The sequence below is a fragment of the Vipera ursinii genome (assembly GCF_947247035.1).
Source record: "Vipera ursinii genome assembly, chromosome: 6".
In the NCBI taxonomy this organism is placed as follows: Eukaryota; Metazoa; Chordata; class Lepidosauria; order Squamata; family Viperidae; genus Vipera; species Vipera ursinii.
In genome coordinates, this window is record NC_139515.1 from 90,112,116 (window position 1) to 90,126,586 (window position 14,471).

A 14,471-nucleotide genomic window follows, 5' to 3' on the forward strand; every position below is an offset into this window, starting at 1 on the left:
GAGTTCCAGGGCTAGAAGCCGCTGGCTGCTCTGGCCTTTGTGACCCCTGGTTACCTCACAATGCGGGCCTGGCTTTCCACTGCCCTCCAGACTCCCAAACGGGATGCCCGCCCTCCCAGTGGAGCCCCTCCCCATCCTCTGAGGCATAAAATCCTGCCACACCTCCAGGCTGGCACTCTTGGGGAGGGTGGCAGTGGGGGCAAGGTGGCACGGCAGAATCCTTCAGTAGTTCCACCGTGGCTCAGACTGGGAGGGGGAATTAGCAGCTGTGGCCAGGCGGCCTGCAGTGGCCCTGGGGAAACTCCGGGGCCCTCTGACCTCCTGGTGGCCTGGGGTGGAACTGCAGCCAAGGATGCTTGGGCGGATCCTCGCAGAGAAGAGGACCAGGGCTGTCCCAAGGCAGGCTGACTACCCGAGTGACTTCACCCAGGGTGGTTTGGAAATTTGGAAAATGAGAGAACTCAGCAACTGGACTGTGTTGTGTGGATGTGAGCAATGTGCCCAAGAGGCTTCTGATGAGACACGATTTCTCACTGGAATTCGTACTTCCGCAGCCACTCGGTGTGGTGGCCCTTGAGATACTTGAAAATGGCAACCATGTCTCAGCGTGCCCTTCAGTGTGCCCTGCGCCCAGTGGGATACCACGAGGTTCCGTCTGAGGCCCAGGACTCTTCAATATCCCCATCAATATCTTAGATGAGGGAATAGAAGGGGAACTCCTCAAATTTGCAGATGACATCAAACTGGCAGGAATAGCCATCAACCCAGAAGACCAACTAAGGATCCAAAAAGATCTTGACAAACTTGAAAAATGGGCCCTGTCCAACAAAGTGAGTTTCAATGTGGAGAAAAGCAAAATTTTACATTTAGGCAGGAGAAACCAAAGGTACAAGTACAGATTGGGCGAGACCTTCCTTAAAAACAGTAACCGTGAGAGGGACCTTGGAGTCCTAGTGGACGATCGCTTGACCACGAGCCAGCAGTGTGCAGCAGGCAGCCAAAAAAGCTAATACAATCCTGGGCTGTATAAACAGAGGCACAGAATCAAGATCGCGCAAAGTATTAGTGCCGCTTTATAAAGCCCTAGTAAGGCCACACCTGGAATACTGCAGCCAATTTTGGTCACCATATCCGAAAAAAGATGTTGAGAGTTTGGAAAAGACTCAGAGGAGAGCAGCTAAGATGATCCAAGGCCTGGAGACCAAAACATACAAAGAACGGCTGCGGAACTTGGGTTTGGCCAGTCTATAGAAAAGAAGAAGTAGGGGAGACACGATAGCAGCGTTCCAGTATTCCCGCAAGGCAGAGGGGGTCACGTTATTCTCCAAAGCACCAGAGGGCAGGGCGAGAAACCAAGGTTGGAAACTCACCCAGGAGAGAAGCAACCTGGAATGAAGGAGAAACTTCCTGAGGACAATCAACCAGTGGAAGAGAAGTTGCCTCCAGAAATCGTGGGCGCTCCGTCGCTGGAGGCTTTTAAGAGGGGGCTAGAGCTAAACAGTCGCCTGTTCTCCTGCTCGAGCAGGGGGCTGGACTAGAAGACCTCTAGGATCCCTTCCGGCTCTCTTCCGTTCTTGCGGTCTCTTATCCTCGGGGTCGGCTGAGCCCTGGGTGCCTCCAGCGTGTCACGTCCAACGCAGGCGATGGGGAACGACGGCGCCTCTTTCTCCGGGACCCCCCCCCCCGTCTTCTTCCCAAGCTCTGCCGCCCCCGCACGGGCCGAGCCCGCCCGAGACGCCGTCCCGGCCCCGGCCCCCTCCTGCACCCGAAGCCTGCCGGGCTCCTTCCCGAAAGGCCGGGACTGCGCCCCGCCCCTTCCTCGCGCCCCGCCCCTTCCTCGCGCCCCGCCCCTCTCGCTCCCGGCGCCCCGCGCGCGCCACGGAGCCTCTTCCGGCCCGGCTGGCGCGCGGCGATGGAGGGGGCGGCGGAGGCGGAGGCGGCGGAGGGGGCGGCGGAGGGGGCGGCGGCGGAGGGGGCGGCGGAGGGGGCGGCGGAGGGGGGGGCGGCGGAGGGGGCGGCGGAGGGGGGGGCGGCGGCGGCGGAGGCGGCGGGGGGGCCGGGGCGGCGGGAGCTGCTGGCGACGGTGGCGGCGCAGGAGGAGCAGCTGCGCGAGTACCGGGCGCGGCTGCGGGACCTGGTGCGCGCCCACAAGGGGCTGCTGGCGGAGCGGGCGGCGCTGGAGGCCGGCCTGGGCGCGCTGGCGGCGGAGGGGGAGGGGGCTCCGGGGGCGGCGGCTCCGGGGGCGGCGGAGGCGCGTCTGGGCGCGGCGCTGGCCACGCTGGCGCGGGAGAAGGCGCGGCTGGAGGCGAGCTGGCGGGCGGAGCGGCGCGGGGCGCGGGCCGAGCGGGAGCGGCTGGAGGGCGAGGCGCGGGAGGCGCGGGCGCGGCTGGCGGCGCAGCAGCGGGACCGGGCGCAGGAGCAGGCCGACCACGCCGACATGCTGCGCGAGCTCCAGCGGCTGCTGCAGGACGAGCGGGAGCGGCGGCGCGAGGCGGAGCGGGGCCCGGAGGAGGCGGCGGCGGCGGCGGCGGAGGAGGAGCCCCGGGAGCTGCGGGCCGAGCTGGAGCGCCTGCGGAGCCACTTCCAGGCGCAGCTGCTGCAGGAGGCCGGCAAGGTGGGCGCGGGGGGGGGCTTCCCTTCCCCTCCCCTGGCCCCCCCCCCACGAGTGGGAGTGACCGTCTCTCCTTGCCCCCCCCCAGGCCGCTCAAGCCGACGAGCACCTCCGGATGGGAGAGCAGCGCGCGGCCGCCCTGGAAGCCCAGATCTCCGAGATGTCGGGCCTGCTGGGCGCCTACGAGAAGGCCAGGCAGAAGGACCAGGCCACCGTCCAGAAGCTGAAGGACCGCGTCGCCCAGCTGGACCTCGAGAACGAGACCCTGGCCGTCGCCGCCTCTGGCCGTGCCGCCAGAGGCCTTGTCCTGGAGGATGGCCACCTGGACGCCAACGTGCTGAGAGACGAGGTGGAGAAGTTGACGGAGTTGGCGCGAGTGGCTGTCGAGCGCACCCCGTCTCTCGTGGGGGATGTCGGGGGTCTCTGCCCGGCTGAGCCCCCAAAGGAAGTGGAGTCTGGGGACGGCGAGAAGGCCACCGTGGCCTATTATCAACAGGAACTCAAGCAGCTGAAAGAGGAGTTTGAGAGGTACAAGGTGAGGGCGCAGGTGGTCCTGAAAAACAAATCGGCCAAGGATGGGACTCTGGCCAAGGAGCTAGAGGAGAGTCAGGAGCAGCTGTCGGAGCTGAAGGAGAAGTACGTTTCCCTTCGGCTGTCCCACGAAGTGGAGGCCAAGCGGCACCAGGAGCAGTTGGAGGCCAAGAGGCGAGAAACGGCTCTCCTCCAGCAGCTCCACCGCCAGGAGCTGGAGCAATGCCTGTCGGAGGGCTGGGAGAAGGCCCTCCGGCTGGAGGAGGAGATGCAGAAGCAGCGCGACCGGGCCTTGGCCATCCTGGCAGAAAAGGACCAGGAACTGCAGCAGCTGAGGGTTCTGGCTGTTCCCTTCGGGCTGCAGGCCCCCAAAGCCACCATGGGGCCAGGTCTCGGTAGTGGCGGCAGCACCCAGAGAGGTGGTGGGGTGGGTGACGATGCTTTGGAGCCCCTGACCCTGCCTCTCCCTGTCCCCAATGAGCCCACCTTCCTGCTGTACACGGAGCAGCTGGCTCGGAAGGAGGTGGAGCTCCTGGCCCTGAGGAAGCAGAAGCACCAGCTGGAGATGGAGGCTCACCAGTTCCAGGAGAAGCTTCTGGAAGAAGGAGAGAAGCACCGGGAGGAAGTGTCTCTGCTCCAGGGCCACATTCAGAAGACCTTCAGGGACCAGAGCAGGGAGGGGGCCAACCTGGAGTACCTCAAGAACATTTTCTACAAGTTCCTGACTTTGACAGATTCTCTGGGACGCCAGCAAACCCTGAAAGCCATATTGACTATTTTGCATTTTAGCCCAGAGGAGAGACAGGCTGTCCTGAGCCACATGGATGGAGGCAGCAGCTGGTGGCTTTCGGGGAAAAGATGAACCCACCCCTCTGCTTGCTCTGGGTGGGGTGGGGGTTGCTGGGTTCAAACCGAGGCTGGCTCCCCATTGTGGCCTCAAATCAAGCCAGCAGCCATTCCTGGCCATTGGGTGGGGAGGCCACAGGACCAGCCAGGGCTCCCAGTTCAAACTCCAGCCTGAGTGCTTTGCCTCCCTGGGGTTGCAGGGATTCAATTTGGGATCTTTGTTCTTTTCAAAGGGCTCCGTTCAGGAGTCTGGCCAGTGTTTGTTCCAGCATTTGTGCCAAATGTGGACTGGGGAAGCCTCTGGAACTTGCAGTTGAGCTTGAGGCCAGCCAATAAAGGATCGGCAGTGGAAGCGTCTCCTGTGAGTGCCTGGGCTTGAGGCAGAACCCGGCCTTTAGACGGAGCCCCCCGGCGTGTCGAGGCCCAGGGAGGCAGCAAACCTTGGAGGGGTTTGGTGGGCTTCTCCAGCCGCTCTGGGCCAGAAGGTGCCAAGATTTCCCCCCTCCTAATCTGGGCACTCCTGGCCTGCCTTCTCCCAGCCAAGGACTGGAAGGCAGGCTGAGGGCCCTGGATACCCCCTCTCCATTTCTGTGGAACTTGAGACTCTGTGGCCTCCCATCTGGCAAGGGTGGCCATATAGGGGTGGGGGATATAGGGCAGGGGTCCTTCTTGGCTCCCTTCACAGCCCAGAAAAGACGGCAGCCTGTAACCCGTCTTCCCTCCAGGGTCATGGGCCAGTTTCAGTTTGCCTGCTGGGTCTAATAGGCACTTCAGCATCATGTGTGAAGGGATGGACAGCCTCAGCGGTTTTTGGCATGGGAACTCAGCCGCTGTCTTAGCCTCTTGGAGATTAAGCCATTGTGTCAGAATGTGCAATTTCTTGGGGCACGGCCTGTGTAAACACAGTTATATTTTGTACAGAGGATTGCTCGTCTTGTGTGCTTGGGTGTGCAGACAGTTATCTGAAAAAGATAACTGGGTGCAGATAAGAGCAGCTGTGAGGTCAGAAGAGAGTCAGGCACTCACATTCCTGGGAATCTTGACCAAGAACTGAATAGCCATTCTGTGAGTGATGCTGTCTGTTTCTCTCTCTCTCTCTCTTTTCTCTTTTCTTCCCTCCCTCCCTCTCTCTCTCTCTCTCTCTCTCCCCGTCTTTGTCTCCCTCTCTCAGAAGCACCCTCACTGGAGTGCATCACCCATCACGCACTTTCTGGGTAAACATTTGCCCTTCTGCTCTGAGGGGAGCTGCTCTAATCTGCCTCCTCCCTTTTGGGGCCAGCCAGGTGGCGGCTGTTCAAGGCATCAGCCAATTCTGGAGGTGCTGCACGACGCTCCTCTTGGCCAGTGCTTGCCCACCCCTGTGGCAGCAGAGAACCGGGGGTTACCATTTTGTGCTGCTTTCTTCAAGGTTTGGGCTCCCGGTGCAGAAGGCCTGGCCATCCGTCCTGCCTGCCTCTCTGGGGAGGTGGGCTGGAGGACCCAGAGCAGCTGCACGTTACTGGGTTCCTTGGAGTTCTGCCATCTGGATCAGCAGGCTACAGCTGGAATAGGGCAGGTCTCTGGCTCTTTTCATGCTTTCTGCCCCAGAAACTCAGAACAGCTTTGGAATACCCCTGCCCAGCCATGCATAGAGAATGGGCTGGGACCGAGCCTGCAGCCAGGGAGAAGGGGGGGGTGAGCTTAGTTGCAAAACCAGTTATGGGCTGTGGAAGGAGAAGAGAAGCAAGGCCCACAGGGCAGCGGCCTGAAACTTCTCGGACCCCTCTATTAAGGCCAACCACATGACCCCAGGTGAAGCTAGGAGCAGAATCCCTGCTTTCCCAGGATGAAATCCCTGCACGTCGCCCTGGCCGCGCTGGTGCTTGGGCAGCCATTCCCAATGCTGCAGCCTGGCCGGGAGTGGAGCTGCTGCTGAGGCGCTGGGACAAACCCCGACTGCTGCTCTTCTGGGAGGCCTGAGCTGAGAGTGGTTGCTTGCGCAGGAGGCCTTGGGCGGAGAGGCGGAGGTGGCTCCCGAGGGTGTGTGTGTGTGTGTGGAGGTTAGGCTAACTTGGCCACGACCATATTCTTAACCACAGGTCTCCAGCCCCCAAGCTGCAGGGGCCCTTCTGATTGGCTCAGTTCACATGAGGTATTTTCCTTGGCTGGCTAAGCCACGGTTTAATCACCGGTTTCTAGGTTTGCTCCACTCTGGCCACATATGCTGAAATGCCTAGTGGTGAATGTGCAGCCTGCTTGAATGGTCCTGTTAAAGACCTGACAGCTGGTCACAATGCACAAACCCAGCCTGTGGCTGAATTTACGAAGCAGCCCACCGAGACGGAGGCTCCCCTTTCACCCGCTGTGCTCAGTGGCCAAATGTGGGTGCTGTTTCATTCTCACCCCCCCTCCCAATTGTGTGGCTTTTTAACGATGGCTTAGAGCTGAAGGACAGGGTGGGCTGCAGCCTAAATCCAGACAAGTAGCTTGCCAGGCCCCTTCTCCTTCATGGGGCCAAGCCCTGCCTTGGGTGTGCAGAGGTCTGGGCAGGGAGCACGTTCAGAGGGAGCCTCTGCTGGGAAGAGCGTGGCCAGGGGAGGGTGGGGAGCCAGAGGGAGCGGCAGGCCAACCGTCATCAAATGCCCTTGGGGCAGCCTCTAGCAGGGGGGGGGGCTTGCGCAAAGCAGCTCAGCTGAGAGGGAGGGTCTGAGAGGACGGGGCGAGGTCAGGAGCTGAAGCTGAAGCTGCCGGCCCATGGCTGAGGAAGGCGAGTGGGGCTCAGCCCTGCCGGCTGACCAGGTATGCCTTCCGGGGGCTCAGCACATTCCTAGGGAGAGGCAGCAGCTTTGGGGAGGGCGGCGATGGCACATTTTGCCCAACCTGGATGGTGCTGTGACTACCTGGCTTTCTTTTGCAAAAGAAGGAGACTCCAGAGCCAGCAGGAGCCAGTTTGGTGCTGGGCTAGGCTCCCTCCGTCTGTGTCTGGCCTTGCACAGCAATCCATGGGGACGCAGGCGCTTGCAAACCAGGCTGTGCAGACGCATCTGTTGCCCAGGCCGCCAAACAGCAAGCTGTGGGTTTGGGGGTGTGGAGGTCAGCACAAAGAGGTGTTTTCACCTGAATTTCCAACTCAGACAGCCTGGCTTGACAGCGAGCTCCACTCTTTCCCAAGAAGCCTTGCCACTGTGGACGGGCTGTTCCCACAATGGCTGCCAATTCCAGCTGCCCAGCCCAGCCTGGAGAAGCTATGCCAGGTGTGATCTGCTAGGAGAAGAGGCTGTGGCAGCAAGTTGTGTGTGACCTCCCAGACCGAGAACAGCCATCAGTGTGGATCTGTGCATTTAGGAAGTCTGGGATGCAGGTTGCTGCATGCCCCTCCCCCCCTTGGAATTGACTGGGGAGTTAGGCTGGCCCAGGCGGGGTGAGCCAGGGCACCCCTGACTAGAACTCTGGGCTCCATTTCTAAGGTGCCCCCCCTTATTCACACAGCCTTTTCTCCGGCCAGGTTGCTGCAAGACCTGGGCACTCTCCCTGCAGCTTCCTCCTTTCGGCTGCCAAGGCTAGCCAGGAGCCCACCTCTGCCCTGGCACTGCACGGGGGAAGGGGGAGCGGTTCTTCCAGGCCCACCACTGGCTTCCCAAGGGAGTTAGCTGCCCTCCTCGCTGATTTGCTTGCCCAGGAATGGAGGGGGCCCGCTGGCTCAGGGAAAGGCAGGACCAGATTTCCAAAATGGCCGCTGCCTGCCATGCCTTGCTCTCCAGCGGCTTCCATACATCCAACAAGCACGGGAGGATAAGAACCAGGCAGCTGAAAGAAAACAAGGCTGGCTTTAGTGCAGGTCAGCTTAGCTTTGTCAGCAACAATTTTTTGCAAACTAACCTGAGTTTTTAAATTTTTTTATTCAATTGGGCAACTGCCTTGCAGAGTATGGAAAACTGTAGACCATCAAAGTATTTGGTCTTGTGCTGCTTAGCCAGCCGATTGTGTGCTGGCCGTTAAGCAGGAAGCGTTGCTGACTCTGAATCCTCCCGGTGTTTCTGCCTGGCTCCCCATTTGAAAAAGGTGCCCAGTTTTGGGTGCTTCCCTCGCCTCTCTTTTCATTAACGACTCGGAGGAAAGAGCGGTGAAATGTTTTTTAGATTTGCTAATGATGCAGAATTGAAATAGTGAGCACCCAAAAATACAATACTCAAAAGGATATAAACAGGTTGGAGATACCAATGTCAAATTTAATTGAGGAAATGCACAATTCTTCAGAAACCATGCAATGTTCAGGCGAGAGAAATCCTGGAATAACAGTACATTGCAAGCCATGAATCGGCAGCGAGATGTGGCTGCAGAGAAGGCCAATGCAATTTTGGATGGCATCTTCATCACCAATGGGACCCCATCCCGTCCTTGTGCACATCTGAATCCCTCACCAAGAGTCAGAAATGGGTTTTCAGAAGAGCAGCCAGGATCACCGAGGCACCAGGAGCCTCATCCTGCAGAGAGAGGGGGGTGGGGCGGGCGTGCAGCCTTGGGAAAGGCTGGCCAGGGTTGTGGGAGCAGCCAGCAGACGTTACCCGGATGATCTCGGCCTGTTCTCCGTATGGGCGAGGAAAGGGAGGGAGCGCGTGCATTGGCCCGGTTCAGGTGAGCTTTCTCTGTGGGGTGCTTTGGTTTGGACTGGATGCCCCCTCCCTGGTCTCTCTGCTTCTTCTCTAGACTCTGGCCTTGGTGTGCGTCTACCTGGTGACCCTCTCCCTCAGGTGAGCAGGGGGGCTGGCTAGGAGGGGGGTCTTGCTCGCTTCCCCTTCCCCCTCAGGAACCGGGGTGACTCTCCAAATCACCCCGTCTGAGCCTGGCCTTCTCCTTCCTTCTGTGGGGGAAGCCTTGGTCAAATTAACCCCGGGGTAGGGCAGAAATTCTCCACTTCATCTGGCTCCCCTTTGAAGGAGTGTGGGTGCCCGTGCCTGACCCGGCCAGCGTGGGCTTCCTTGTAGCCCTGCTGGGTGCGTGTGTGTGAGAAGGAGGGCTTGGGGGGGTGTCTAAGGTCCAAGGCTTGGGCTGCAGGGTAGGTGTGGGGGGAGGAGGGGGAAGGGTAACGGGGTCTTACCTCTTTTGCAGCACTTGTAAGCGGGTCGCCTCCTGGGGTGTCTGGCTGCTGCATGAGTGCGCCTCCTTGGGTGCAGGGCTGGAGGGAGGCCCCTGTTCTCAGACAGTTGATGGTTGCTAAATGGGGAGAGGGGGTGGAGGAGGAGAGGCCTGGGGCCTCTTGACTGGGGGGAGGGGAGGAAGGAGGAAAGGCCTGGCCCTGGGCGGATCTGTGGCCCACCGGATCCCGCTGGGTTTCTCTTTCAGCCTGCTGGGCAGTGGCTCCATTCTGGTCGTGGCCGTCCACCGAAGACAGTGCTGCTGTGACCAGGTCTGATGGGTGACTCCCAAAGGCGGCTGCCCTGCGTTTGGCAACTTGCTTTTCTGGGTTTCCACAAAATACTGAATTATAACACAAGCTTTCTGGGTTTGTGCAACATGTTAACACGCACACCAACTTTAATGTGTACAGGTTTGGCAGCTGATAGATCCTTAACCAGCCTGGTGAAATGCCTGCTGTGTTTGGACTGAGGTCTGAAAGTTTGGCAGAGGGTCCTTGATGCCAAAGGGCCAATCCCTGCTGTGGGCTCAGTTGATGCCACCCCAGAAGGAAGCCCCCTGCCCCTGAGGGCTGCTGCCAAGGGCAGAATGCTCTCTGGCCCAATTTCCCTTTACTGTCTGTCCTGCTGCTTCGTTTAAAGTACTCTGGCGATGTCTGGTAAAACACCATAAACACCCTAAAATGGAGGTCGAATAATTTCACCTGAGAGCTAATTTCTAGGGAAGGCCATCTGTAAAAAGGGCCACAGTGGCAGCTGTCCCACCGGAGATGAACCGCCCCGATTCACTGCCAGGTGTGGGGCACGGGGACCGCCCATCTGCCCAGGGCCTCTTTCGGAAATGGGTCCGTATTTATTAACCATGGAGCGATTCTGCCTCTGATGACTGAGCCAGCGCCAAGCCTGGAAGGCTGAGCGTGCTGCTGCCCCAAGCTGAGCAGCCTGGCAGCCCTGATTTCTGGCTAAAAGCCTGGAACTTCCTGGCCAGCTGGCTAGTTCAGGCTGCCAGGACAGAGGTGGAGGCCCCTTGAAAAAATGGGGAGACACCTTTGCTTGAGAAAGGTCTAAGGACTCCTGCCCTGGGCAGAGGGTGGACTCAAAGACCTCCAAGGTCCCTTCCAGCCCTAAGATTCTAGGGCCCTACCCAAGGCAGCCCCCCTGCAGATGCTTGCCTCGTCCAAGTGTGGCTGCATTCAGCTGACAATCCCCTCCCGCCCTTGCTGATGAATCCGGGTTCTGCAGGGACTAGATTGGACCCCTGGCCCCACAGACGAACGCCCCGTGCCAGGACTTGCAAGGCTGCCTTCGCCCAGGCGCTGCCTGGCTGTGGGAAAAGGCCGGAGCAGGTGCAGAAGCCCTGCTTTAGGTGCCAAGAAGGACGGCCTCTTGACAGAACCCATGCTGCGAGGGGCACAGAAGGGAGGGTGGCTCTGTCTGCTGGGGGCTGGAGGGCACTTCTGACCTCTTGCTTGTCCACAGCTCCGGCCTCTCGTCCTCCTCTCCCTTGCAGACTTCCTGGGCGCTGCGGTGCTGATCCCCACCATGGCCATCCACCTTCTTCCCACCCAGCGCTTTGGGGCGGCCCACAGCCTCTGCCCATATGGGCGGATGTTTGGCATGGTAACTCTGCCCCTCCTCAGGTGGCACTGGAGGGGTAGCAGGTCTAAGTGTGCGTTTGTGTGTGGGGGGGTGTTGATTCCTTGCTAGCCCAGCCCAGTCAGTGTTGTGGGGGTTGGGTGGCTGGTGGGTCAGTCCTCCAGCTGGGCAACCGCTTCACACTAGGAGATGCCCTTGCTTCCCCACACTAGGGCTGGATGGGGGGAGGGGTTGGGGTTGGAAAGGGCTGCTTCCCTCTCTCCTTTGGCCCCACCTAAGAGCCAGAATGGAAGGGGCTGTCCTGGAGCCAAGGAAAGAGAGGGTTTGGGAGGGGGGGAGGGAGGGAGCGCCACCTCCATTGCAGCAGCCCCTGTGCGTCCCCTCCCTTCTGCCCCTCAGATGTTCTACGCCATCTCTCTGCTGATGGTGCTGGTGTACGCCGGCGAAGTAAACTGGGTGGTTGGAGGCTGGAGAGCAACTCAGGTACGGGCCCCGGGGGGGGGGTTCCTCTGGGGTGTGGCTTCCTTTGCCCTGCTGCTGCTGCTGCTGCTGGGGCCGTGTGCGAGTCTCGCCCGCCCAAGTGTGTGGCTGGGCGGAGGAGGCTGGAGGGTGGGTCTGAGAGCCGTGCTCTCTCCCCTTCGTGCCACCTGGTCTCTCTGCACTTCCAGGGCTGAAGTCCCCGTTGAGTGAGTCGGTGTCCCTCTGTCCGCCCCTCCCTGTGCGGTGCTGCCTGAGCCCCGTGGGGGGTGGGTGGGATGGGCTGCCTTTTCCTCAGGCCAGCTCTCCAATCCTCTCTCCCCCCTCCCAGGAGAACAGTTCCTGCTGCCCCAAATTCCAGCGGGCTCTGCCCTACGCCCTGGCTTGGTAGGTAGAGCAGAAGGGAGCCTGCAGAGGGCCGGAGGAGGGTCTCTGGCCCTCCAGGGCCCCTCCCCAGAGACTTCCCTTTGCCTCCCAGGTTCCTCCCTTGCCTCGTGGTTCTGGCTCTGCTGGTCCTCCGGGGCGGGCCTCTCGGCAGCGTGGCCCTCCTCCAGCCTTTGCCCCCGGCAGGCCACGGCTCCTCGGGGGCCTCCAACCTCTCTTGCTCCAGGTGGGCGGCCTGGCCCCCTCCTCCGCTGGGCGGGCGAGTCCTCTTGGCCTTGGGCTGGGGCCTTCTCACCTCCTTCCTTCCCCATGCAGCTGCCTGATTCTCGTCCACGTCTCCCAGAGCTCCTGCTCTAAGGTAGGGCAGCCTTGGGTCAGCTCTGTCCTCCACTCTCCCTTTCGGCCGGGGGCATCGATGGCCCACCCACCCTCTCTCTAGCGAACGGGGGTCTCCCTTGCCCCAGGCGGTTGGGCCAAACTGGGCTCTCCCTCCAGGAGGCTCTGAGGAAACGGCCATCGTGCCAATGGCGGCCAGTGCCTTTAAAAGGAGGCTGGGTTTACGCCATTCTTTTTCTAATTGCTTTAGGAAATAGTTAATTGCTTTTTAGCCACTGTAAACCTCTGCATCGCTAAATTTGACAGCCCTGGGTAAATTTCCTTCAATCCTAAGCAAGAGATGGTTCCATACAATTTTGAGCAGTTAAAAGGGCTGAGTTAAATTTGCTGTGTTGACATCTGCGACGCCAGGAGCGAAAGGCCGAGGAGGGTCTCTTGATGGAGGAGAGATTGGTTGCCGTCTTTCAGGAAAGGGTGAGGAGTGACTAGCCAGCGTGTGCTTGTGACGAAGGGGAAAGTCATTTCTCCATCTATGCTTTTCTCCGCCCGATTCTGATCCTGCCACCCAGGCCCGCAGGCGGCCAGGCCCCCCTCTCGCCCCCCAGCACCCGGGCACGGAGAGCAGCGTCACCTTCCTGGTGTTTGTGGCCTTGGTTGTGTCCGCTTGCGTGGTAAGTGAGGCGTGTGGCCCTCCTGTTCCATGGACTTTGGTCTCCTGTGGGTGGGAGAAACAAGAAGACCCCGGCAGATAGTTTGGGGAGGGGGCTGGCTTACCAATCTGCCCAGGCCCATGGAAGGCAGCACTTTGCTTTTGCTGAAGCGACAGGGACAGGCTGGAAGGGGCCGGTTCCAGCGCTGGACCCCGGGGGGGGGGAGGGCTGGACTGAAGCACTTGGCTAAGGCAGGCTCTCTCTGAAGGGGCTGCTGAGGGGCCAGGCCGGCTCACCCACCACCCTCTTTGCCTAAGCCCAAAGCAGGCCAGAGGCAGAAGAGCCGCCAGTGCCCTCCCCACCTGCCCTCTGCCCCTCTGGCTTTATTTCATGGCCCCCAAAGCCATCTCTCTCTCCGGTGGGTTTGTTTTAGGGTGCAGCTTTACAATCAGTGTCAGTGAGGCAGGGGGCTTTATGGGGGAGGTTGGACCCCTCCCCATTGGTTACCAGAGTGGGCGTAGAGCCTCTTTCTCCCCAAAGACCCCATGGAGGTAGCCCTCTGTCTCCCCTAGGATCTGCTCTGCTAGCCCCACCCCCACGGTTGAGGTTTGGACGTGGTCTTTCTGATGTCGCTGCCCTCCCCGGGCAGGTTCTCTACTGCAGGGTGAAAAGGTGGCAATGCCAGGACCGCCACGGGCTGCGGAGCGAGGCTCTTGCCGGCAGAAGCCAGGTCACCCGCAGCTTCCAGCTGGCCCTCGTGCTCTGCTGGATGCCAGGTCAGTGCCCTGTGCCCGTTTTCCAGCTGGCCGCCTCAGCCCGGCCTGCCCGCTGCCGGCGCAGAGGAAGAGCCCCACCCATTGTGCAAAGAGGGGAGAGGCAGGAGAGGGGCCGGCTGCCTCGGAGGCCGGCAGTGACCGGACGGCCTTCTTGCCCGCAGCTTGCCTCCTGGTGGTGCTGTCCTTCACCGGCCTGCAGCTCTCCACCCTTTTCCCTCTCTTGGTGGCCACGGTGAGTGGAGCAGCGGGAGAGGAACCTCCTCCTCGGGTGGTCGCTCGGAGGGGAATCATGGCCGACTTCTCTGCCCTGCCCAGGCTCTGACCGCCCCCCTCCAGGGCTTCTTGAACAGCCTGGTCTACGGCTGGTTGCGGGGGAACTTCCGCCAGGAGGTTGCGGGTGAGCGGCTCCGGCTGCATTGCTCGCCAGACCTGAAGGCCTTCTACGACGACTCCTTGGCTGCGTCTGGCTAGCCCCAGAAGCCTTTCAGATCCAGCTGTGCACGAGATGCAGCCAAGCACCCCTTGAATGAAACATAACAGAATAACTGGGTTGGAAGGGACCTCGGAGGTCTTCTAGTCCAGCCCCCTGCGCAAGCAGGGGACCCTATATCGTTTCAGACAAACGGTTGTCCTTTAACATTCTGCTAAATAAAATGTGCAAGGGGGCTACACCCCACCGCCTCTCTACAATGGGGGAGGGCAGGCCCCAAAGTCTCAGGACCAGCTTGGCTCCAGGCAGCCCAGCCCCCCCCTTTGAAGTGGGGGAGGGGGAGAAGGAATCCCGCCCTCTGGACGGTCAGTGCAGGAGAAGCAAACGCTAAGCAAACGCTGCCCGTTTGGGCCCTGAACCTGTCTTCAGTCCTGCCCAGCAGTCCCCAGAGGCCAGGGGGATTTGATTTGATTCATATGCCACCCTTCTCCCTGAGGACTCAAGGCGGCTCACAACCATAAAATTAAAAAACATAAAGTAATTTTTTTAAAAAAAGAATTAAATAGATGCAATAATTACGAGACAATTTAACCCAGTAAAAAACCTAATTAAAAACCGTAGTCAGTCCAGGCCCGCTTGTTGGAACAACCAGGTCTTCAGGTCACGGCGGAAGGACCGAAGGTCAGGGGCCGTCCGCAGCTCCGGAGGCAGTTCATTCCA

General features: G+C 60.2%; 2 protein-coding genes across 7 annotated transcripts; both read left to right on the forward strand.

The window, feature by feature from the left end:
• Positions 1-60: 60 nt before the first annotated feature.
• On the forward strand, positions 61-4,340 carry GCC1 (GRIP and coiled-coil domain containing 1; the record flags this gene model as incomplete). Its single annotated transcript, XM_083365412.1, has 3 exons — positions 61-399; positions 1,700-2,614; positions 2,700-4,340. 3 exons carry the CDS (start codon positions 61-63, stop codon positions 4,002-4,004), a joined length of 2,559 nt encoding a protein of 852 aa, XP_083221538.1. The 3' UTR covers positions 4,005-4,340.
• A 4,005-nt stretch (positions 4,341-8,345) lies between these two features.
• LOC310642891 (uncharacterized protein) lies at positions 8,346-14,164 on the forward strand. 6 transcript variants are annotated; one of them, XM_083366851.1, is made up of 11 exons: positions 8,594-8,718; positions 9,311-9,374; positions 10,582-10,722; positions 11,098-11,181; positions 11,507-11,562; positions 11,654-11,785; positions 11,875-11,917; positions 12,465-12,566; positions 13,195-13,321; positions 13,483-13,553; positions 13,637-14,164. In XM_083366851.1, the coding sequence occupies exons 3-11, from the start codon at positions 10,645-10,647 to the stop codon at positions 13,790-13,792; spliced, it is 849 nt and encodes a 282-aa protein (XP_083222977.1). In that variant the 5' UTR covers positions 8,594-8,718; positions 9,311-9,374; positions 10,582-10,644; the 3' UTR covers positions 13,793-14,164. The 6 variants fall into 6 exon arrangements, with proteins under 6 accessions (XP_083222972.1, XP_083222973.1, XP_083222976.1 ...); XM_083366846.1 differs by lacking the exon at positions 9,311-9,374 and having other exon boundaries at positions 8,346-8,718; XM_083366847.1 differs by lacking the exon at positions 9,311-9,374 and having other exon boundaries at positions 8,346-8,718; positions 13,209-13,321.
• The last annotated feature ends 307 nt before the right edge of the window (positions 14,165-14,471 follow it).